Below are 25,297 nucleotides of genomic sequence, written 5' to 3'. Positions count from 1 at the left end.
TTTCACATGAAGGGACTGTATGCGAGTCTCATTACTTCTGCTTAGTCTTGTTAGTGTTTGATATACACCATGTGAACTTTGTTTACAATATAAATGTGACCTTGTTCATTCTTTGGCTAGTCTGGCAGGCAAGATACTGCACTGGTGATATGGGGAAGTTGACATTTTGTGTCCTAATTTCCACATAAATCCAAGAGTTAAGGAACAAGTGTTGAGATGTGCCCCCTTTCAATTGGACAGTGCAATCTACATAAAATAATATAAGATTTGATGTTTTCTTCAATTAAGCTGTACAAATCGTACCTGCAAGAAGTCCAGGCTTGGTGGCTCTTTTGTAAAAACATGTGATGTCACAGGTCACATCGACTATTAGTAGAATGCGAATTGAAAAAAGTCGTCTGGGGAACGTAGAAAAGATCGAAAGATAGTGCAACGTCGGTTGCGAGTAGACGAATAGTACAACTTTATTTGGTTTGTGTAGAATATGCTTCGGTTGTAAGTTACAACAATAATTTAAAGACATATATTGTTGATTTGTGAGTAAAGGCAACCGTCCGATGATAGGTGTTTAGACAACAAAGAGAACACTACTACGTTAATTAGAAAGGTACGGCGTCCGTTGTGATTACATACAACGTCGTTTGCGATTACACGAATAGTACAACGTCGGTTGTGATCACTCGAATAGTACAACGTCGGTTGTGATTACACGAATAGTACAACGTCGGTTGTGATTGCACGAATACTACAACGTCGGTTGTGATTACACAAATAGTACAACGTCAGTTGCGATTACACGTATAGTACAACGTCGGTTGTGTTACACGTATAGTACAACGTCGGTTGTGATTACACGTATAGTACAACGTTGGTTGTGTTACACGTATAGTACAACGTCGGTTGTGATTACACGAGTAGTACAACGTCGGTTGTGATTACACGAATAGTACAACGTCGGTTGTGATTACACGAATAGTACAAGGTCGATTGTGATTACACGAATAGTACAACGTCGGTTGTGATTACACGAATAGTACAACGTCGGTTGTGATTGCACGAATAGTACAACGTCGGTTGTGATTACACGTATAGTACAACGTCGGTTGTGATTACACGAGTAGTACAACGTCGGTTGTGATTACACGAATAGTACAAGGTCGGTTGTGATTACACGAATAGTACAAGGTCGGTTGTGATTACACGAATAGTACAACGTCGGTTGTGATTACACGAATAGTACAACGTCGGTTGTGATTGCACGAATAGTACAACGTCGGTTGTGTTACACGTATAGTACAACGTCGGTTGTGATTACACGTATAGTACAACGTCGGTTGTGTTACACGAATAGTACAAGGTCGGTTGTGATTACACGAATAGTACAACGTCGGTTGTGATTGCACGAATAGTACAACGTCGGTTGTGTTTACACGAGTAGTACAACGTCGGTTGTGATTACACGAATAGTACAACGTCGGTTGTGATTACACGAATAGTACAACGTCTGTTGTGATTACACAAATAGTACAAGGTCGGTTGTAATTACACGAATAGTACAACGTCGGTTGTGATTACACGAATAGTACAACGTCGGTTGTGATTACACGAATAGTATAACGACAGTTGTGATTACACGAATAGTACAACGTCGGTTGTGTTTACACGTATAGTACAACGTCGGTTGTGATTACACGAATAGTACAACGTCGGTTGTGATTACACGAATAGTACAACGTCGGTTGTGATTACACGAATAGTACAACGTCTGTTGTGATTACACAAATAGTACAAGGTCGGTTGTAATTACACGAATAGTACAACGTCGGTTGTGATTACACAAATAGTACAAGGTCGGTTGTAATTACACGAATAGTACAACGTCGGTTGTGATTACACGAATAGTACAACGTCGGTTGTGATTACACGAATAGTATAACGACAGTTGTGATTACACGAATAGTACAACGTCGGTTGTGTTTACACGTATAGTACAACGTCGGTTGTGATTACACAAGTAGTACAACGTCGGTTGTGATTACACAAATAGTACAACGTCTGTTGCGAGCACAAAGACTAGTACAACGTCGGTTGCTAGCAGAAACAAAATAAGTAAAAACGTTGATTGCGCGTAACAAGTATAGTACAACGTCGGTTGTGAACGCGAAGGAATAGTATTAGTTGTAAGTACAAAGATACAACGTTGCTTGAAATGAACATTCAAATCACATGGCCAAAAAGTCACAAAAATACTGTCTGTCAATGAATACCCATCCAATTAATCATTAATACATCTTCAAAAATGACTTTATCGCCTTTAATAATCGTTGATAACACCAGTAATGATTCCACAATGACGCACTCGAAGGCTTTGCAGTTGCCCCCAAGCATTCTCAACGCTACCCCTCAATAACGGCAAGGCCAAAGATATAATCGTCAAGACATCTTCAAGACATCGTGGGGAGAATATCGACTGACCTCTTTCATCAAGCGACGTAAATCCTCTGGATTTATCTGAGTAATTATAAAGTACGACCCTCCATCCCCCATCTGCCGGATTCTTAATTGCATATCGTTACTGTATATATCTATAGAGGAAGGAACCTTCTCCGAACATTTCCATTTTGTGAGGCGAGTAGACTTCACCACCCTATAGCGGGAAGACGTTGACACTTTTCGGGCGATGGGTTTGAAGCGGCCCGCTCTTGCCTTCACACCTTACGGGGATCCCTCTTGCATAACAGCTAGTCACTGAAACAGTTATATTTATTGCTGAGTGGGTAATGGTCTATTTGTTTCAACCGGTAGGGACAGGTGTTATAAATGGTATCCATGAATAGTGAAATTGGTGCGTTTGAACTCGCTGTGCGGTAAAAAGTTTGACCGGTTTATAAAGACTTTGTTACTCTCTCCGAGAGTTTCTTTATTTTTATTTGTTATATATGTGTAAAGGTACAAAATATAAAATGTTATCAATTGGCCTCTGGCGGCGAATACATACTGCAGTGAATAGTTCAGTTAAAAAGTTCAGTTTATTCCAAAATAAACTCAGCTGTCTATATACAAAACATTAATTAGTAACATAGGTCGCAATGCTAATTGCACCAACGACCCCAAAACAATGTTCACCTCCCATTACAATCATAACATGTCAACAAAAAGTACACTTCGTTATTGTTTCCCGAGTCTTAATTTGATTGTCGAGTTTCATGTTTTGCGTCAGTCTTCTCCCGATTGAGGGACCACTGTGTTAGCCCTAAACCACATCTTTGTCTAACATCTCTATGTAAATTTTTTGTATTTTGAGAAGAGTGCTATGAACTAAATGACGAATAATCCCTATTTATGCATTGTCCATACCCTTGCGGTGGCGTCGTAAAACACAATATAACGTTTTGATTAATTTTACAGCATGAATTAACCTGAGGGTAAAATATAAATATTGCTTGAGCAACATCTCGTCTCCTTCTACATTGAAAGCTCTTCCAGTTAGTTTTTAGAGAGGTATAACCTAATGACTAATGGTTTGGGATAAATTCAAATCATTGAGGACTCACACAGGACCAAATAGGGGACTTTCGGGACGCTTGGTGGCAGCAGACTTACCAGGTAAAATCCATTGTTCTCGGTCATGTGCGCACGCTCAGAACTACGTAAAAAATGGGAATTTACCTGGTAAGTCTGCTGCCACCTAGCGTCCCAAAGTCTCCCATTTCATGGCTCTGCTTACCGCCGAATTCTGCGCTTACGATCACGATTCCCCGCTTATGTGCAAGCGCCGAATTTCTGCGCTAGCCTTGTAAGCGTAGAATGCCTAGTAACGTGGAGTACGCACGCGCAGAAGCCAACCCGTGAAATACGCTTGCCGTAAGCACAGAATTCACTGCTTCCGTAAGCGCCTATTCTGTGCTTACGGTAAACAGAGCCATGAAATTGGGCCCTGGTCAATTGCAGATGACCCCGTGACCTTCAAGTCGCTTTATATTCAAACAACATTCTCTCTATTTAACGTTTCATTTCAAATCAATTTAATGACTTGAGGGTTTGGGAATATTTAAATCAATTAAGGACTCCCATTGGTCAGGTGCAGATGACCCCGTGATCCATTAGTCGCTTTATATTCAAACCACACACACTCTCTCTCTCTTTAACATTTCGCCACCCTCAGATATGCTCGCAGCATTTATTTGTTTGTTTAGAGGGAAATTTATCTTTTGATCGCACATTATCGCAATTATCACGAGACAGTCTGTAATTATGGAAAGTGTCCCGGCTGGTACGTAGGCGCAACAAATATTCCCTGTGTGTGTCATAGACTCAACCCAGTTCATTTGGCCTCCGTATAGTGATGGCCCCAAGCTTAAAATGTTATTAACATTTCCCCCTGTGTATGTTATGAGAAAAACTTCTCACTAAACCTATATACTAAAAAAGACGTGTGAAATTCCATTGTTATGTTGTACTGTAAATTATACCTTAGCCATATAAGGCACACAACTTAGAATGGATGGTATGCTTTTCTTTATGTTTTTTTCATTTCTTTCTGATTTTACAATAAATATGCCTTATGTATATATATATATTTGTTTTAAAGTGCTAAGAACAACTTTGTTGACTCCAAACCCTTTTTTTTACAATATACATATCATACTTTTTTTACCCAAAAATTGTTGCCATTTTATAGTGGACCTTTTTTCAAGTGAACAGTACTTATTTAGTGAATTTTCGAATATTTGATTTATTTGCAATACAACCAGATCGTTAGCATCAAGCTTTAAAGGGAAGGTACACGTTTGGTAATTACTCAAAACAAGTATTAAATTAAAAACGTACTTGCTAAAGAGCATTGTAGAGCTGTTGATAGTATGAATATTGTTGGAAACGAATCCCTCTGAAGTAGCATAAGTTTTGAAAAGAGGTAATTAATTTCTCAATGAAATAATAAAAGACTTCTAGCCAGAAGTCTTTAAAGTCCTATCTGAAAGCACAAAAATTCGAAAGGAAGGTGTTTTTTCTCTCATAATTTCCTCGCAACTTCGATGACCAATTTAGCTCAATTTTTCACAGGCTTGTTATTTTATGCATATGTTGGGATACACCCAGTGAAAAGACTGGTCTTTGACAATTACCAAACGTGTACCTTCCCTTTAAATAAAAGTGCACCCATGCATGCTGAGTTTGCTTTCATATCAATGTAACCAAACCAACGCAAGAATTGTGACAATACAGTAGTCTGGGCCCTAGTTGTGTCATAACTGCAAATACATGTACATGACTGCTGTACAAACAGGGAACATACACCACAGCAACATCAAAAAAGCATGACAATTTTGCAAAAAGAAAGATGCTTTCTGTCACAAGGTATCCGTCTTTCACATTCAAAGCCACCAACCACCCTTTAAAAACATGTCGTACATCCCTCCAATCGGAATCGGCACTGAAAGCAAATCGTAAAACGGAAAAGTAAACATAGGATTTCTCTCTAATTAAATAATGAGGGAGAGCGCGGAGTGTGGTTGTCGTACCGTGGTTTATCGAAGAAGGCAGGCGGTGCATGAGGACGAAACCTCGGGGCAATGTTCTATGATTTGATACGCTGGCATTCTCTCCAGAGGCAGAGAAACTAGGGACGATGTAAGGTTGTTCCTTAATACTTAAGAAAGGAGCGTGACATGACTGCACCAGTAGCCACAATAATATTCATAAATTAATTAAGAAATCCGTATATGCATCGTCATAAACAAAACATAACATCATAAATAATGTTAGACATTACATTACTAATGGCATGACGTGTTGACTCTAGAAGAGTCTTCTGGGGTCGAAATGTCAGACCATTAACTAGTTTTTGCATATATACCACAAATCTTTTTGGTTGTTAAGCAGTTCGCAACATCTAGTTACATCTTCTCACAATACATTGTACGAACCTTTAAGTTCACTGTATAGCCTGCATTAAAATAGTGTTGGGTAATCATTTAAGAGTTAACAAAAGAAAGGGCGAATTATAACCAGATAAAGTTAGAACTACACTGCAGCTTGCTTGACCCTTCACCTTTGATCCCTCGACCCCGTGACCACGACCCAATCTCCTACGGCCAGATCAATGTACGATTTAGACAATTCGGCGTTGTGTCTGTCGAGTTAACTTTCACAATCTCCTTGTGATTTAATCGGTACTAAATTTAAAGCTCCCAGGTCAGATAACCCAGATTGTGGGTTCCATGACCTGACCATAGCTGGGTCAGATTGACCCTTAAACTGGTCTCATTCAAGTTGACTTATGGTCATTTTTCTGGGAGAGGTTTGAGGTAACACCGTGTGAATATCTCTTATTGAGTAGTATTGGTTCTGAAAAGAAACAGTGGTTAACGACTCATCGTTTTGATCAGTATGCTTTGATCGTCTTAAGGAGAACATTTGTCTCCGGAAGACGATCAGAGCATCTGATCGAAACGTCGAGTGCTTTAACAACCGCTACTACACAAAAAGAGATTTTGACATGGTGTTACCATAAACCTCTTTTTTTGTTATACTTCCACCGTGCAAATTTTCAAACCCTACATGGTAACTTTGACAGATTTCGAGTCATACTGACCCTATAATGGTCAGTACCAACGGGGCTCGGACTCAAGTACAGGGCCCAATTTCATAGAGCCGCTAAGCACAAAAAATTGCTTAGCATAAAATTTCTTCCTTGATAAAAACAGGATTACCAACCATATTTCCATTTGTTGCACATTGCTTGTTACTGGTAATCAGCTGTTGTTTGCTTATCCTGAAAATCACGTGGAAATTTGGTTGGTAATCCTCTTTTTTTTATCAAGGCAAACATTTCATGCTTAGCAAACTTTTGTGCTAAGCAGCTCTATGAAATTGGGCCCAGTTCTGGTTTTAGAGTAGAGGACATGGACAGAGTAAACGCCAACCACATACCTTAACTTATTTCAATTAAAGGCACTGGACACTATTAGAAATTACTCAAAATAATTGTCAGCATAAAAACTTACTTTGTTCCGAGCAATGGAGAGATTGATATAGGTTTTCTCGGTCAATTTCGGCAAATGAGCAGCCAATTTAAGCACCAATCTATTCTATTTCGCGCGAAAAGGGTCATTCGATTTCGTTTTATGATTAATCAAAATATGTAATGTTGCGTCATTCGATTTGACAAAATAATTATTCAATTTAAAGGAACACGTTGCCTTGGATCGGTCGAGTTGGTATTTGAAAAGCGTTTTTAACCGTTTGTTATAAAATTCATATGATTAGAAAGATATTTTAAAAGTAGAATATAATGATCCACACAAGTATCACTCGAAATTGCGTGGTTTTCCTTTTTCCTCGTCGACTAACACGATCGGCCATTTATGGGAGTCACATTTTTGACTCCCATAAATGGCCGACCGTGTTAGTTCGTAAAGTAAACGGAAAACCATGCAATTTCGAGGCAAATTTGTGTGGATCATTGTATTCTACTTCTAAATCATCTTTCTAACCATTTTTATAACAAACGGTTACAAACGCTTTTCGAAGACCAACTCGACCCGATCCAAGGCAACGTGTTCCTTTAACCACTCATCAAAGAAGCATTCAAATTCGCAGACGCTTCTTGAGGCGTGAGTGTCACGAAAAAGAATGACGATACGCTTAATTGAACAGAGTGTTAAAGGAATTTGACTCGACTCAAAATGAAATTGAATGGCCGAATTCTGAATTTGAAACGCAGTAACAACTGGAGAGGCAAAACAGCTTAAATTCGAACGCATGAAAATGAAATTGGCTGCTCATTTTCTTAATTTGACCGAGAAAACATATAGTATAAAACATTGTGAGAAACGGCTCCCTCTGAAGTAACGTAGTTTTCGAGAAAGGGGTAGTTTTCCACGAATTTGATTTCAAGACTTAAGAATTAGATGTTGAGGTCCCGAACTCAAGCATGTGAATGCACACAACTCCGTGTGTTTTGTCTTCCATTATTATCTCGCAACTCCGACGACCAAATGAGTTCATACAGTTTCACAGGTTTGTTATTTTGTGCATGTTGAGATACACCAAGTGAGAAGACTAGTCTTTGACATTTACTAATAGTGTCCAGTGTCTCATCTCTAAGCTAACTCTCTGAAAAGAAAAAATGCAGAGATGGAATTGTTCCTTTAATGATCCAAGCATTGAGTTTGACACATAGTCGGAGTTTGTTATGAGAAAGATTGGCATTAGCCTAACGTAGATTTGTCCTTAAAGACACTGGACACTATTGGTAAATGTCAAAGACTATAGTCTTCACAGTTCTTAACATATGCATAAAATAATCGGCCGTCGAAGTTGCGAGATAATAATGAAAGTAAAAAATACCCTTGTCACACGAAGTTGTGTGCTTTCAGATGCTTGATTTCGAGGCCTCAAATTCTAAATCTGAAGTCTCGAAATCAAATTCGAGGAAAATTGCTTCTTTCTCGAAAACTACATTACTTCAGAGGGAGCCGTTTATCACAATGTTTTTTACCATCAACCTCTCCCCATTACTCGTTACCCAGAAAGGTTAATAATTATTTTGAGTAATTACCAAAAGTGTCCACTGACTTTAACACCCTACTTGTACTTTCTACTCTACCTGAATTGTTCAAATTTCAAATTATATGATGGCTCTATATAGCTTAACATAGTATTGCTCATTTTTTTTTTTTATATACACGCTCTACCTGTGTGCCAAATCCCACTATATTTTAAAATGTTTCTTTTTGAAACAGTGTTTTTATCTGTCAAAATTCCTTCGGAGAAAATACTTCTTCAACAAACTTTCTTTGGGCGATATACAGGCCATCGAACTAAAACGCTACCAACCATAGCTCTCTAACCGAATAATAATAATTATGTCAAATTAGTTTAACTCAATCGAAGATATAGGAGCGCTATATCAAGACTGTTAATTAATATAAATTTGATATTAACAAATATTCCTCGGAGATCGACGAAAATTCTATGAGCTAATTTTATTTCAAATGTTTTAATTGTATTTTATTCATTTATTTATTTTTCCGGAATCATTCGTGTTTTTTTTTTTTCATTTGAAATTTGATTAATAAACATCATACAACGCTATGGCCGAACTTCCACAGTTTGAAATTGTTCCGTTGACAACTTGTTTTTGTATAAAAAAAAAAATTAAAATCTTGTTTAAATAATGTTCTGAAAGAGATTCGTCAAGTATTTTGAATGTAAATCACTACAAACAGTGGAATTTAATTTACAAACAAAAGAAATAATTGGAAACTTATATAAGTATAAAACCAAAGTTAGCAGAGCTTACGATAAATCTTGTTTATCTTCGAGACTTTAGATTGCAATATTAATGATGAGGTTTAAAAGAAGAAGAAGACTGGAAAGTCAATGGAGAAGCTAGAATTCTATCTAGCGAATTTGAATTCTATCTAATTAATTTTGGACTAAAGGCTATCAAAAAAAAAATAAAAAGGATAATGATATGCATAGGTTATCGTACTTAGAACTTAGTACTAAACTTGCTTTTACTTTCATTTTAGTGTAGGTAAATCTTTCATGAATTTGTTTTTATTATAATCTTATTGTTGCATATTATTTTGTTGCACAGGGTTATGCATGAAGTAATGACAATCACTAATAATAAATATGTTGCTTTGGTTGATTTGTTGTTAATGTATCCACATGTGCCTATTGTACTTTTGAATTAAATTGGCTTGCGAGTGTAAATCCTTCGCAATGTTTATTTTACGGGGAAAATTTGCTTCTCAAATTGAATTTCAAACGTCGATAAAATTCCCGTATAGATGAAACAGGACAAATTTTGTTTTATTGTTTAGTAAAAAATGAGGCCCAAAACTGAATCAAGGGAATCGACTAGCGGATACCTCTAAAGAGATCTGTGCCGTACAAAGCCGCGGGCAGTCGGCTAAGTGAAGCCCCTCACGTCCCGGTCGCTCGGACGGGGGGCATGTACGCAAAAAGCCGCAAAGCGGTCCCTCGGTTCGTATACAATCAAACCCTTTGATGGTAAATTTGACAAAATGGGTTGGGGATAAGAAGTAAGGCCCCCAGTGGAAACGGCAGACTCTGTTTGACGCTGCTCAACAAGTCCCCATATTATAGTTTCATTGGATACTCGGAGTCGCAGTGCCAAGTCATATACACCATGACAGCAAGGAAATCGATTCTTAGCTATTCGATTATAATCGACAGTGACGACGCCATGTTTATTAGACAACCACGTGCATTGGATGCAAATTAGTGTCCCTTGGTGGGTATCGACGCTGCTGTCTCGTTGTGTAGGAAGTCTACTGGATGGAATGGATGTCTGGATTCATAACCATGCGCTGTTACAGCCTCGTGTACATAAACTATTACCACAAGCAGTAAACCCGTTATCGAACAAGAATGGGTGCCATTGCGAGACACGAATGACTATTTTCCATGCTGAACTTTGGCCGTGTCTGAATTAGCGGTTAGAGCTATGGCTACGGCTAGATTTCCGCGTCATCGTGGGTTGAGGTATATGAAGTCCTTAGCAACAGCCTTAGCAACAATAGTAGCCGTAGCTGCAATTACCTCCCTTTGAAGGCAATAAACACTATTGTAATTACTCAAAATAATAATAAGCATAAAACCTTATTTGGTAACGAGTAATGGGGAGAGGTTGATAGTATAAAACATTGTGTGAAACGACTCCCTCTGAAGTGACGTACTGGTTTTCGTTTCCACGGATTTGATTGATAAGGGTGTTTTTTTTCTTTCACAGTTATCTCGCAACTTCGACCACCAATTGAACTAAAATGTACACAGGTTTGTTATTTTGTGCATATGTTGAGATACACCAAGTGAGAAGAATGGTCTTTGACAATTACCAATAGTGTTCAGTGTTTTTAAAATGACGTTATAATATTCAAGAAAAATGTAGCTGAAAAGTAACCTTAACTTACAAAACAGCTCTTATGGGTTTCAACTAAAATTGAGTAAAAATGTGTTTATATGCTGAACAGTGTTTTTGGTTTTCACTATTTTCATCTGACACAGCACAACGGATTAAGCTAAAGTTGTCACAGGTTTGTTATTTTATGAAGTACGGTTGATCACATGCATTACGAACACTATCTGCGTCTATTCTGTCAGCTGTACCAATCATGTATAATACCTTTAAAACATTAAAGGAACACGTTGCCTTGGATCGGTCGAGTTGGTCGTTGAAAAGCGTGCGTAACCGTTTTTTATAAAATGCATATGGGTAGAAAGATGTTGTAAAAGTAGAATACAATGATCCACACAAACATGCCTCGAAATTGCACGGTTTACCTTTTACCTCGTCGACTACTACGGTCGGCCATTTATGGGAGTCAAATTTTTGACTCCCATAAATGGCCGACCGTGTTAGTTCGCACAGTAAAAGGAAAACCACGCAATTTCGAGGCAAACTTGTGTCGATCATTGTATTCTACTTTTAAAACATCTTTCCAACCATATGCATTTTATAACAAAGGGTTATAAACGCTTTTTATAGTTCAACTCGTCCGATCCAAGGCAACGTGTTCCTTTAACAACTGACTGTATGATACGTGGAACATGTATATACCTCTATCATGAGTCTGAAAGAGCAAAATAGTCTGGTTCCTATTTGCAGAATGGTTATTAATCATTCATTATTGTTATTCGATACAAGGAACTTCACCAAGATGGAGGCAGCATGATACAAAGGTCTGAACCTTTAAAACATTTATAACTGACTATATGAAATGTGGAGAATCTATTCTAGCATTACTACCAATTCTTTACAATACCTTTGAAATATTTATAACTGAATATGAAATGTGGAACAAATCCAGTGTGAAGATACACCCATTATTCTCAAAACCGAACAATAGACGTGCAGGAAAACAAGGTCTCCAAATCACCAGGGACTGCATGGTTTAAAGTAGGTGTGAGCTTTTGGAGAATCATGTCATACAATAGTCTAGTCAATCTATGCAAAAATGGCTTGACCTATAGACAAAATTGCAATGTAATCTTTGTTTCCCGGCAAATAACTCTTCAAACCTTCCCCCAAAACATATAAAAGGCCAGAACAAGGATGTAGGGGAAATATGCATTATTTGCATAAAATTAAAAACAGCCGTTTTTGCTTTTTCTCGTATCCCTTACTAACTTAATGCACGCACAATCTACAGATCGGAAACCATCTACCATCTTTCCACTTGGCTGAACTTTTCAAACCTCCGCGCGGTTGAATTCATTGCATAGGCCTACAATCAATATATTTCTACAAACAGCCACCTTAAATTCGATAAATGAAAGTAAGATACGAAACAAATATTTGTGAACACTGTTTTAAAAAGGTATCAATCCTTCATTGTTTGAATTAGTTTTGGAAACTACTTAATTTTAATTGAGGTAAATTATCCAGGCGTAAAATTGCAAGAAATAAAATAATAAAAAATCGAAATCCAAGAAGGCGTACGACATTTGCTTCAGTTTCACCGGCAAATACACTTTTGCCCCGTGTGCTGAGAATAAAATTAAACACTCAAACAAATTATAATGATTAAATTTGTTACGTCGAAATTTTACGGTCCAATATTGGAGCAAAAATGGGACAAATCGATAACTTACATTTTCAGAAAAAAAACTTAAGTGTTCATTTTGTGAATGAAATTCTTGATCGAGAAATTTAAAGACGCATACTCGGGAAAATCTCAAGGACGACTCGAAGATTGAGACGACCGTGGTATCATTGAGATATGAGGTATCTAGTTGAAGGGGGTTGGAACTTTAATGCCACGTGGAATGTTGGGGAAGCGTTACAAGCCCCTTACCTTAAAGGCAGTGGACACTATTGGTAATTACTCAAAGTAATTATTAGCATAAAACCTTACTTGGTAATGAGTAATGGGGAGAGGTTGATAGTATAAAACATTGTGAGAAACGGCTCCCTCTGAAGTGACGTAGTTTTCGAGAAAGAAGTAATTTTCCACGAATTTTGATTTCGAGACCTCAAGTTTAGCATTTGAGGTCTCGAAATCAAGCATCTGAAAGCAAAAAACTTCGTGTGACAAGGGTGTTTTTTTCTTTCATTATTATCTCGCAACTCCGATGACCAATTGAGCTCAAATTTTCACACAGGATTGTTATTTTATGCATATGTTGAGATACACCAAGTGACAACTACCAATAGTGTCCAGTGTCTTTAATAAAGACACTGACTACAAGGGGTAATTACTAAAGGTTAGCACAACAACTTACATGGTAACAAGCAATATAGCTGCCGATAGTATAAACATTGTATGAAACGGCTCCCTCTGAAATAAAAGGTGTGCCTAATAAACTATAATGAAATGAGCCTTCATGAATATTCAATCTGACTATTTAATAACATTATCTTCATCATAATCAGTAGTCAAATCAGAACATTCAGTTGCTGCACGTATCATTTCGAACAATGAATAATTCATGAGCTGCCAGAGGTTAGAGGTAGCGTTTGGAAACATGTAACATCTCGACATTTAGTCAATCAAGTTTAATAGGAGCTATGAAACAATATCGCGCAGAGGTGCCGCACACAATCGATTTATTTTAGTTAAATGGGGCAGCTTTTTACTCCAACATAAAACAAACTTTCAAAATATGACGTCAGTCTGAAATAAACCACGCCCACTTTTGCACTCGCTACAACGGCTCTCAAAGGTAGATTACACGCACAAGGTCGCCCCTAATTTTTGAATTACGCATGAAAGTAGAATGTCCGACCAAACGAAAACAGAATCTTTAAAGGGGAAGTCTTTTATAAATGTCCTTCACTCTTGAATCATCAATCACGGCGGATTTTTTTTTTTTTTCTAAGAGAGTTTAAAGTTTCGAGACGAAGGAGCAGGTATCCCCGTCTAGCCGGGAGTTTTTCCTCGCCGACCGAACCCAGTAACTCGTTTCTACAATTATCAGTTTATTAACCCTCAATCAAGCGTGTCATAGAAGTACCTGAGCAGCACGGTGTCCTTTTGTGTTCAAGTGTCAACTTCAAGTCAAATCGTTGTTCATTATTTCTTCAATTTATCTTCGGAAACGAAAAGGCATTACGTGCGCCTTTTCCCTTTGTTGTATACTGATTAATTCCTTAATTACGATGTGAATGATAAATGGCTGTAGGTCTAGCATAGTCTTGTGATTAACACGACCGTGTACTAAATATGTCAACATCGTTTAGTGTTTCGAAGAAAATGGAGCAGAAAAGATAAATGCAGTATTCATTTTGTTTCGAAGGCAAATATGTCTTACTAACCGTATACAGTGCTGAGTACTGAGTATACAGTGCTAACAAACATCGGTGTATGGTTTAAAACCAAATTTTATATTCTTTATCCCAGATGCAAATTTTAACATCACCTAATATCTGCCAGTTCTTCTACTTCGGGATTTATCTGTGACAGGCAGCATAAACCTGCAGTATATGTGTCTGATGATACCATTTAAAAAACACATGCTCAAAATTGGTACCCACCGGTTCCTTCAGTAAATCACAGTCCGTTATAGAGACTCTGGATAGTTTTCCTGCACTATGAACATTTTGTGCAAATCGTACTTAAAATTGCAAACTTATATATATTGTTGTCTTTCTTTTGATTGTTCTTGTAACTGGCAGGTTTAAAATTTGGGTTACTGGGTAGTTTTAAGTATTCCTCAAACTTGCTTCCTTCATTTGCATTTATCCTTTAAAGGCAGTGTACACTATTGGTAATTACTCAAAGTAATTATTGGCATAAAACCTTTCTTGGTGACGAGTAATGGGGAGAGATGGATGGTATAAAACATTGTGAGAAACAGCTCCCTCTGAAGTGACATAGTTTTCGAGAAAGAAGTAATTTTCCACGAATTTGATTTCGAGACCTCAGATTTATAACTTGAGGTCTCGAAATCAACCATCTAAACGCACACAACTTCGTGTGACAAGGGTTATTTTTCTTTCATTATTATCTCGCAACTTCGATGACCGATTGAGCTCAAATTTTCACAGGTTTGTTATTTTATGCATATGTTGAGATGCACCAACTGTGAAGGCTAGTCTTTGACAATTACCAATAGTGTCCATGCCTTTAGTATGTTTTTCTCAAGTAAAAACCACAAGGGACCCTTACTTCATCTTTTGTTTTGTGAGTTTCAAGTTGTAATTTATCGTGATGTATACTTTGAAAGAAGTGAACAAAATAACGGTAATCATATAATTAATGATATCAGAAATCACTTTAACAACCACATTTAAGTTTCTTAAAAAAAAAAAAGATATCCTCATTCTGTTAAAATGTGTGAATTTGTAAACACCCCAAGGCTTCCCTGATGAAGGAAACAGAAGGCAAAAGAACCATCTGTCCTTCTGATATTTGATCAGAGTTTCCTCTTCCAAGCTGGAAACAAAATCCCCTTTACACCCGAAAATATTGAAATTATGATCTTTAAACCTGTGTTTTTTAACAAGACAACACCAACACTTGTGAATGTGTTGACCCACGGGCTACTTCCTCAAAATCAAAAAAAAAAAAATGTCTGCAAAACCACCTGCAATTTTATTTTTTTTTCTTTTATTTTTTTATGATTAAAAGAAGAAAGCAACAACATCAATAAAGGAATAAATAAAAATGTTTCTTTTAAAGACACTGGACACCTTTGGTAATTGTCAAAGATCGGTATTCTCACTTGGTGTATCCCACCATTATGCATAAAATAACACAAGGAGTGGGCCCCGCTCCAGCCAGAATCTAACAACCCCTCGCACTCACAAAAGGGCAGGGGACCGGTCCTTTTCAGTCGCTGGTGCTGGAACGCCCTACCAAGTTGTAATAAAGTAAATTAAAAACACATCTATTCTCTTTTCGCTCATAAACGTCTTTTCCGTAGCACTCTCCCAGCGCATTGAATGTGTAAAATACGCTTTATACGTCTCGTTTATTATGTTAACTATTATTTGAAGTTGCAAGAAAATGATGAAAGAAAGAAAACCTTGTTGTACACAGAAGCATGCTTCAGATAACAGCCAGACGTCTTTTATTATTTTAGTGAAAAATTACCTCTTTCTCAAACAAAACCCCTACGTAACCTCAGAGGGGTCGTTTCTCACATTGTTTTATACTACCAATAGCTCTCCATTGCTCGTTACCAAGTCAGTTGTTATTCTATGATACATATTATGATTAGGGACACTGGACACTATTGGTAATTGTCAAAGACCAGTCTTCTCATTCGGTGTGTCTCAACATAAGCATACAATAACAAACCTGTGAAAATTTGAGCTAAATTGGTCGTCGAAATTGGGAGATAATAACCGAAGAAAAATCACCCTTGTCACACGAAGTTGTGTGCTTTCAGATGCTTAAATTCGAGACCTCAAATTCTAAATCTGAGTTCTCGAAATCAAATTTTTGGAAAATTACTTCTTTCTCGAAAACTGCGTCACTTCAGAGGGAGCCGTTTCTCAGAATGTTTTATACTACCAAACTCTCCCCATTACCCGTTATCAAGTTAGTTTTTATGCTGATAATTATTTTGAGTAAATACCAATAGTGTCCACTGCCTTTAACTACCAAACGTGTACAATTCCTTTAATTTATCAGTCTCGGAAACTACATCACTCTAAAATATACTTGACGGACAAACTTACTTATTTGCTTCATCTTCTCTACACATACTTCATGTTTTACATGAAAATTATATTTTATACACTTACTGATGTTGAGCAATCGTCTGTCTAGTTCAAAGACCAAACAAAATTATGGCATTTTGGTACATGTGAAAATAAAAACTATGAATAGCGGAGTGCCTTGTCGTTTACTACTCGGGTTAATAAAGACATAATTCCTGTGTGTTTCTCACAAGAGAGTATAGGTGAAATGAGGGGACTCAATAAAATGAATGACATGGGTTTCTTTCATCGCTATTGAACTCAAAATAATCACTAGTGATGATTAGATAATTAAATTATGCAAAGTACTCACAGCACAATGCAAGCGCTAACTTTTGTTTCATCACAATAACTCATATAGCTTGAGAGATAAAAAAGGGGAAACAGAAAACAAGGAAAAGGAAACACATTTTATGGCCGTGGTACGTCTGGAATCAAGTCTGCGGATCACAAACAGTCAGCATCTCGGACAGTTTTCCTGACTCCGCACTGCGAGAGTGAATGTGTATTTTGAAATAAACATCAACATATCTGACTATATGTATACTTCCGATTGAATAAGTGAAAACTAATTGTGAATGTCTCCATGGGGAAAATGAACACAGAAAAAACAGAAACCTAAACCAAGTTACCATTTCAATGATAACTTCATAACTCAAACCAAACCCCTATAAATAACTGTAACCTCAACCCAAACCTAACCCAAACGCCAAACGCCATAACCCACAACCCAAACTCTTAACATTAAGACTAACCCAAACCTAACCCTAACCCTAAACCTATACCCTACACCTACAAAACAATTAACCGTTTCCTAACTTTAACCTCTAATCCTAACCCAAAACAAACCCCCAAACCCTCTCAAAACCATAAACCTACCCCTAACCCTAATCCTGAACATAAGCCCGATTCTGACCATTACCATAAACATAATCCCTAATCCCATTCCTCAGTTATTCAAACTTTATCCTAACCCTAACCCTAAACTTAACCCCTAATCCTAACCCTAATCCCAACCCTAAACCTAAACCAAAAACAATGCACGGATGTATTTTCCTTTTGAAATAAAATAACTATATGGATTATTCGCAAGAAAAAGAAGTGGACAAAAAATTTGAAGTACAATTATTGCCATACTATTAGCAATAATATAACAGTAGTGTTTGCTGTAATTTTGTACAACTACATTGCTATTTGTCTTCTTAATTGAGTATTTTATATGAAACTAAAAGCCTTTTTTTTTTTTTTTTTTTTTTTTTTAGAATATGTTGTTTTTATTTGTAACTTAAGCCCAAACTGATGTTTAATTAACCGATGTTTAATATGAAATAGACAGACACATCCGATAATAAGCCGTTCTAATACTGACCAACTAAAGGTCCATAGAAACATGATACATGCCTTTTATCAAAACAACAAAATACTGTTTTGATGGACTCTTTGATTGTCACAAAATACACACATGTAAAATCTGAACTCAACTCGCTCTGTAAAATGTCATTGTGACAATGTTCACGTGTCTTAATAGTGTATTTAGCTACTGACAATTATTGCAATTGTATCTTGACGGCCATAGTGTAAGTGGAGATCACCGCTTTGTGCTAAAGACTAAACCTGACGTCATGCCAACCTCATTTGCATATAACGCGTGGTTCAAGCGCTGTGGATGGTTGGTTGGTGCGCGCGTTGTTTCATCATACCGTACCCCGCCAGTGCAAAAAAAGAGCGTTCCCTGCGGACAACCTGAAGTTCTCTAAAGAGTTATCATCAAGCGACAGTACGTATAAAACCCCACACTCTTACTTCAAGTGTAGTCAGACATCGCAACGTATCACTTTAACAGTCAGGTTATACATCACAGTCACTCCATCTGCTCCCGGGGCTTCGTTCAACATCTACTGAGCTGACTCTCTTTATTTTTTTAGCGGGAACAAAAAAAAAACGAGGATACTTTTTTAGGGATCGGGAAGAGGGGATCTCCTTGTTAACACCAACAGAATGGCAAATACGGGACTGCTTGCGACTCTATCAACGATAGTACTTGTACTCGCAGGTAAGATTTATAAGATATCAACTTTTTTAAATGTTTCCAAGTGGCTGCTTCATCGCGGAAGTAATCAATGTCATTTTGAAAGTGATTCAGTGATAATATTTTGAGATCATGGAATTAGCTGTTGAAACTACAGACAACACCAAGAAGAAACTGTGGTATAAATACAAGATAAAAATGAGTAGGATTTGAAACGTTAAAAAGCACCCAATACTATTGGTAATTACTAAAACATAATTGTCAGCATAAAAAAACTAACTTGGTAACGATTAGTGTAGAGTTGTTGATTGTATAAAACATTGTGATAAACGTCTCCTTCTGAAGTAGCGTTGTTTTATAGAGGTAATTTCTCTCTCAAATATTAAATTACTTCGAGCCTGAAGCCTCTTTAGGCATCTGAAGGCATCTGAAATTTTTACAATAGTATTATTTTCTTTCATTATTCTCTTGCAACTTCGAAGACCAACTGTGTCAAAATATTTACAGATTTGTTATTTTATGCACATGTTAGGATACAAAAAATGTAAATTACCAAAGGTGACTATGTGCCATTAATGTTTTGTTAACGGCAGTGGACACTATTGGTAATTACTCAAAATATTTATTAGCATCGAACCTTACATGGTAACAAGTAATGGGGAGAGGTTGATAGTATAAAAACATTGTGAGAAACGGCTCACTCTGAAGTAATGTAGTTTTCGTGAAGGAAGTAATTTTCCACGAATTTGATTTCGACACCTCAAGTTTAGAATGTGAGGTCTCGAAGTCAAGCATCTGAAAGCACACAACTTCGTGTGACAAGGGTGTTTTTCTGTCATTATTATCTCGCACATTCGATGACCAACTGAGCTCAAGTTTTCACAGGTTTGTTATTTTATGCATATGTTGATGAGAAGACTGGTCTTTAACAATTACCAATAGTGTCCAGAAACTTTAATGGTCTGGCGTTTCGGCCCTAAAAGCAGAGTCTTTCATGAAGGCTTAAATGACAACACACCACCACTACTTTGCTATGAGATTATTTTGTTACATGTCGAACTAACTAGCTGTCCTCAGATGTACCTTAATTTATTGCATGAATAATACCCTCCACTCTTGCTTGTAGTACGAAGGGCACATTAGTCTGTGATGCAATAGTCATTATGGATTCAAACTGGTCTTCATTGAACCAATACATAACATTAATTAACATGGCACCTTTGGTGAGAAACATGTCTGTGCTTGGTGACACCACATTTTTTTTTTTTTTTTTTGAAATTAAATCTGTTTATTTATTAACGAGAAAAACACCATGTTGAGATAATGCAAATTTTGAAGATAAACGCGCTAGATTTACAAATGGAAAAGACTGCGTATAATGAGGCAGAGTGCTAACATTTTAAAGCAAATGACAACAAAACTGAAAGGGAGAATTGTTAGTTTATAGACGATGTGACCTGTGACATCACATGTTTACAAAAGAGCCTTAGAGGCTGGACTTCCTGAAGGCATGTTTTGGACACAGCTCAATGGAATAAAACGTAAAATCTTATATTTTGTGGAGATTGCACTGTCTAATTCTTACTAACTTTTGATATGATGAAAGGGGGCACATCTCGAAACTTGTTCAGCTTTTACTTTCATATAAAAACTCTTGGTTTTATGTGGAAATTATGAGACAAAATGTCAACTATCCCATAGGATCAGTGTAGTATTTTGCCTGCCAGAATACTCAAAGAATGTACAAGGTCACACTTATTGTAAACAAGGTTCACATGGTCTATAGGATTCGCATCAATAAGAATGGTTAAAATCAATTATGTAGGGTGTTATACGTTATCTCTTAAGTTAAGTAAAGCAGTGACACCAGTTTTGAACCTGTTGAGATGGCATTTTCTGGACATCATTGATTTAATGAGGTTCTGTAATTGATGTCGACGAATATAAATATCTGGTAAGAACTGGAAAACATTCATTTTCTCAAACGAGCGCCTTTTAATCATATCGTCTTGTACCGAGTTTTAAACACGTCATTTACTAACAAGTGAAAGCTCATGACTTCTATTAAGGTTTCATTTAAAGACAGTGGACACTATTGGTTATTGTCAAAGACCTGTCTTCTCACTCAGTGTATCTCAACATATGCATAAAATAGCAAACTTGTGAAAATTTGTGCTCAATCGGTCGTCTAAGTTGCGAGATAGTAATAAAAGAAAAAAACACCCTGTCACACGAACTTGTGTACTTTCAGATGCTTGCTTTCGAGACCCCAAATTCTAAATCTGAGGTCTCGAAATCAAGTTCGTGGAAAATTACTTCTTTCTCAAAAACTACGTCACTTCAGAGGGACCTGTTTATCACAATGTTTTATACTATCAACCTCTCTATTACTCGTTACCAAGTAAGGTTTTATGATAATAATTATTTTGAGTAACTATCATTAGTGTCCACTGCCTTTAATGCGAGTCTTGGATAGAAGGGGGGGGGGGGGGGGGGCAATAAGGTACATGGCCATCTACCTGAGGCGGCCAAGATGGAGTCGTTATACCGGCATAAAAATATACGTAAAATAAAATGTATGATATTCAGATTTTCCCTTTAAAGAGACAACACAATTTGCTTGAGTTTGTCTTTAAAGCCATTATACACTTTCGGTAAACAGTATTGTCCAAGTCCCACACTTCGTGTATCACAACTTATACATAAAATAACAATCCTGTGGAAATTTAGGCTCAATCGGACATCGGAGTCGGGAGAAAATAACGGGAAAACCCACTCCTGTTTTCGCGCGTTTCGCCGTGTCATGACACGTGTTTATAACAAATCCGTAATTCTCGCTAACGAGAATTTATATTGTTTTACCGTTTTCTCAAAAAGTAAAGCATTTCATGGACTAATATTTCAAGAGAAGTCTTTCACCATTACCTTCTGTAAACCCTGTAAATTATTTGTAAATCTGTGAACTTTTTGTTCTTTTTTTTTTACCGAAAGGGTCCAATGGCTTTAATACTAACGCTTTGAGGGTTTTATTGTCAATATATATTTTGAAGCTTCCAACGTTTACCGCATTGTTACCCGATACATTAGCAACTGTAAAAAAAATATCTTAAGCCCATCAATAAAAAAACGTTTGAATCTGATATTAAAATTGCCCCTTTGATCTGTTAGCTCGATAAATCTCAAAATAGTAGCACTGCATCCACGATAATTGACAAATCGATTCAACCTTTGATCCAAAAATGATAAAAAGACAGCGGAGGATAATTCCTTTTGAACCTCGTTCAGTCCAAAAGTTAGTTTTGTGACAAAATTGCCGCTTAAAGACACCTGCAGTAGTAACGATATTTGAAATCGTATTATTTAATACATATCTCATGTTTAATCGTAAGTTGACTCGGGTAACGATAGCTGAAATACGTTATTCTGAAGATAAGTAGCGATGTTGTTAAAGGCAGTGAACACTATTGGTAATAACTCAATATAATTATCATTATAAAACCTTTCTTGACTACAAGTAATGGGGAGAGGTTGATGGTATAAAACAATGTGTGAAACAGCTCCCTCTGAAGTGACGTATAGTTTTCGAGAAAGAAGTAATATTCCACGAATTTGATTCGAGGTCTCGAAATCAACCATCTGAAAGCACACAGCTTCGTGTGACAGGGGTGTTTTTTTCTTTCATTATTATCTCGCAACTTCGACGACCGAGCTCAAATTATCACAGGTTTGTTATTTTATGCAAATGTTGAGATACACCAACTGTGAAGACTAATCTTTGACAATTACCAATAGTGTCCACTGCCTTTAATGCCTTTAATAATCAATGAAGAAAAATGTACTTACGCCAAATGTCTTTTTTTTTGGTAAACTTCCGCCCGATTAGTCGTTCAAATCAAAAACACTTTCTCAACAAATAAATTCCCTCATATCGCTTTCAATTATAAATCAACAGATCGGTGCTGTATACGCATGACACTCCGGTTTAGGGTTGACGAATAAAAAAAAACTAGTTTGTTTGTCAAGCCTTTCAGCCTTGTTCTCAAACAAATATAGTATGCTCGTGATTTCAATAGTTTTAGATTCATACATAAATGATATGATTACGAGAGAGCAGCTGTGAAAACGATTTGTTCCGAGTTTGGTTTGTAAAGGATCTATTATATAGGGTTCAATATACCCCCACGCCCCGTGTGTTATTGGATTAAAGATATTATACTGGGTGAAATGCACCTGTTTGCACTATTATAAAAGTCACACTATTTAAAAACTATTGGGAAACTATCAGAGTACTATAATGCAACTATAACTGACCATGTCAAAGACCAGGAAGTTGGAACATGGTTGAGAGCCATTGGCCTCCGTCCCATATTCTTGACCAGAATGAATGAGCACAAACACCTTTCATGATTTGTGAATCAATTACTCGATCGCAAATTGTGATTAATTGTGTAATTTCCGGAATTGTTCGGCTGGGACAAGTCTATGTTGCCTCAATGTGGAGATAAGGACACATTGTTGATTGTTGTTGTTTACTAATGAGTACATCGTCAATGTTGATTACCCTTTTACTTACAGTGTGATCATTGCACACGAATGAAATTAATGCAGGCAGTTCGAGCTACCTTATAAATGACGATAGTGCGAAGGGACGTAGATGACAACAACAACAACAACAGAAGCAACCAAACAACAATAATACTAACCAAACAAACAATAACAATAACATCAACAACAACAGCGACAACAGCGACAATTAACGTCGCCGACGACGACGACGACGACGACGACGACGACGATGACGACGACGACGACGACGACGACAACGACGACAACGACAACAACAACAACAACAACAACAACAACAGCAACAACAACAGCAACAACAACAACAACAAAACCAACAACTAGAACAGTAGCAGTAACACACAATGTAATCCTCTTTTGATAAAATAATGACGATAGAAAAACGGACGATTATTTTGTTTCCTGTGTATCGTCACAAACCGCGCCCCAAATAGATTCTTTTTGACATTTATTTTGCCCTAATACGATAATTAAAGTTCAAGTCTCCTTATACAATAACATCAACCAAATGGAATTTGTCTATTTTACGCTTTAAAGGAATAGCACTTCATATTTTTGATACGAGGCAAATATTGGTCAGAGAAAAAAAAATTAGCCTTTCTGCTCAAGTCATAAATAAAAATGTAAATGAGTCGTGACTCAGTATAAACATAACATAACTGATGCCTCTATTCAAAACTAATTAGTATTAACATAATTATAAATACATTGAACGGGGACGTCTTTCCTAAGAAGGATAAAATTAGCCACTGTGCAGCTCAGGAAGGTAGGAAACAACTCTACAGTGCATTTCCTTTCTTCTATTTTGATAAAACGGAAATTCGCGAGTGTCGGTAGAGACCTTGGTTCGAAATCGATCACCAGGATAACATGCCTTATACACGGCGGTCTCCTCTGACCAATGGAACCTATGGCGCGATCAGGTAAACGTATTAATGGACACTATTGGTAACTACTCAACATAATTAGAGTTAAAATTGTACTTGGTAACAAGCAATGGAGAACTGTTGATAGAATAACAGATTGTGAGACATGGCTCCCTCTGAAGTAAGAGGTATAGTTTCTCATTCAAATATAAGGGAGTATTTAATTGCACGTTCAACGAGAACAAAAACGTTAACGTGAGAAAATGCTGTTGTAAAAATCTCACGTTTTAAGAATACGTGAAGTTACCATTGTTTGCGAACATTCATTACACCAAAAGTGGTTACGTCAATTTTTTTCTGACGTTCACGGTCACGTTTTTGCTCGCGTAACGTGAAGCTAGACCACAATATTAATAGACTTTAGGCCGGAAGACTTTTATTATGCAATCGAAAGTATTCAAATTGGTGCAACAATGGCGTTTTTTTCTTTCATCATTCCCTATAGCAACTTCGATGACAGATGGAGTCAAAATTTTCACAGGTTTGTTATTTTATGCATAGCGGGATACACCTCGTGAGAATACTGGTCTTTGGCAATTTTACCAAAGGTGTCCAGTGCCTTTAAAATACCGTAAGGATTTCACAGTTAGTTGTGTTATAGCTCTTCCTTTGTTATTCAATTATGATAAGAACCGTGTGTGTCGAGTTGTCGATTATTAAGTAACCTTTTGTTCAATCTTGCTAATCATCATCACTACGTCAGTCTGACGGCATATCCCAAGTGAGAGTTTGTCTCATTACGCTAAAATTATTTTATGCGCGGTATGATGACCACGGATGATGACGTCATTACAGACCAGACCGAAGATGGCGTCAAGTGGGCGTTTGACTTGGAGTATGATGAAGGGTGAAAGCTGAGGGTGGGGTGGGGTGAGGTGAGGTGGGGTGGGGTGGGTTGGCTGGGGTGTAGTAGGGGTTGAATATGATGCATACTGAGACTAGATGTAACGAGGAGGCCTATCATAATACACCCAAAACCATGCGCTATTTGATTTAATGGTGCTCCCTCGAAAACACCAATTCATTAAATTTGTTCTTTCATCGGTCCCTAACATTTTGTAAGTGAGGTACAAA

The 25,297-nt window shown here is 37.1% G+C and overlaps 2 protein-coding genes across 2 annotated transcripts in view; one reads left to right on the top strand and one right to left on the bottom strand.

Moving 5' to 3' along the window:
- The window catches only part of LOC139937701 (peroxisomal trans-2-enoyl-CoA reductase-like), a 267,220-nt gene that overhangs the window by 112,926 nt on the left and 128,997 nt on the right, over positions 1-25,297 (bottom strand). The gene's annotated exons all lie outside the window — the stretch shown is intronic.
- Positions 18,439-25,297, top strand: part of LOC139937558 (uncharacterized) — a 77,838-nt gene continuing 70,979 nt past the window's right edge. The window contains exon 1 of the mRNA XM_071932760.1: positions 18,439-18,737. Coding sequence (XP_071788861.1) covers positions 18,683-18,737 — 55 coding nt within the window. The 5' untranslated portion in view covers positions 18,439-18,682. The remainder of the gene's footprint in view (positions 18,738-25,297) is intronic.

This window comes from Asterias amurensis, chromosome 5, assembly GCF_032118995.1.
Source record: "Asterias amurensis chromosome 5, ASM3211899v1".
NCBI classification, from domain to species: Eukaryota; Metazoa; Echinodermata; class Asteroidea; order Forcipulatida; family Asteriidae; genus Asterias; species Asterias amurensis.
This window is presented reverse-complemented; position numbering and strand designations above follow the sequence as displayed.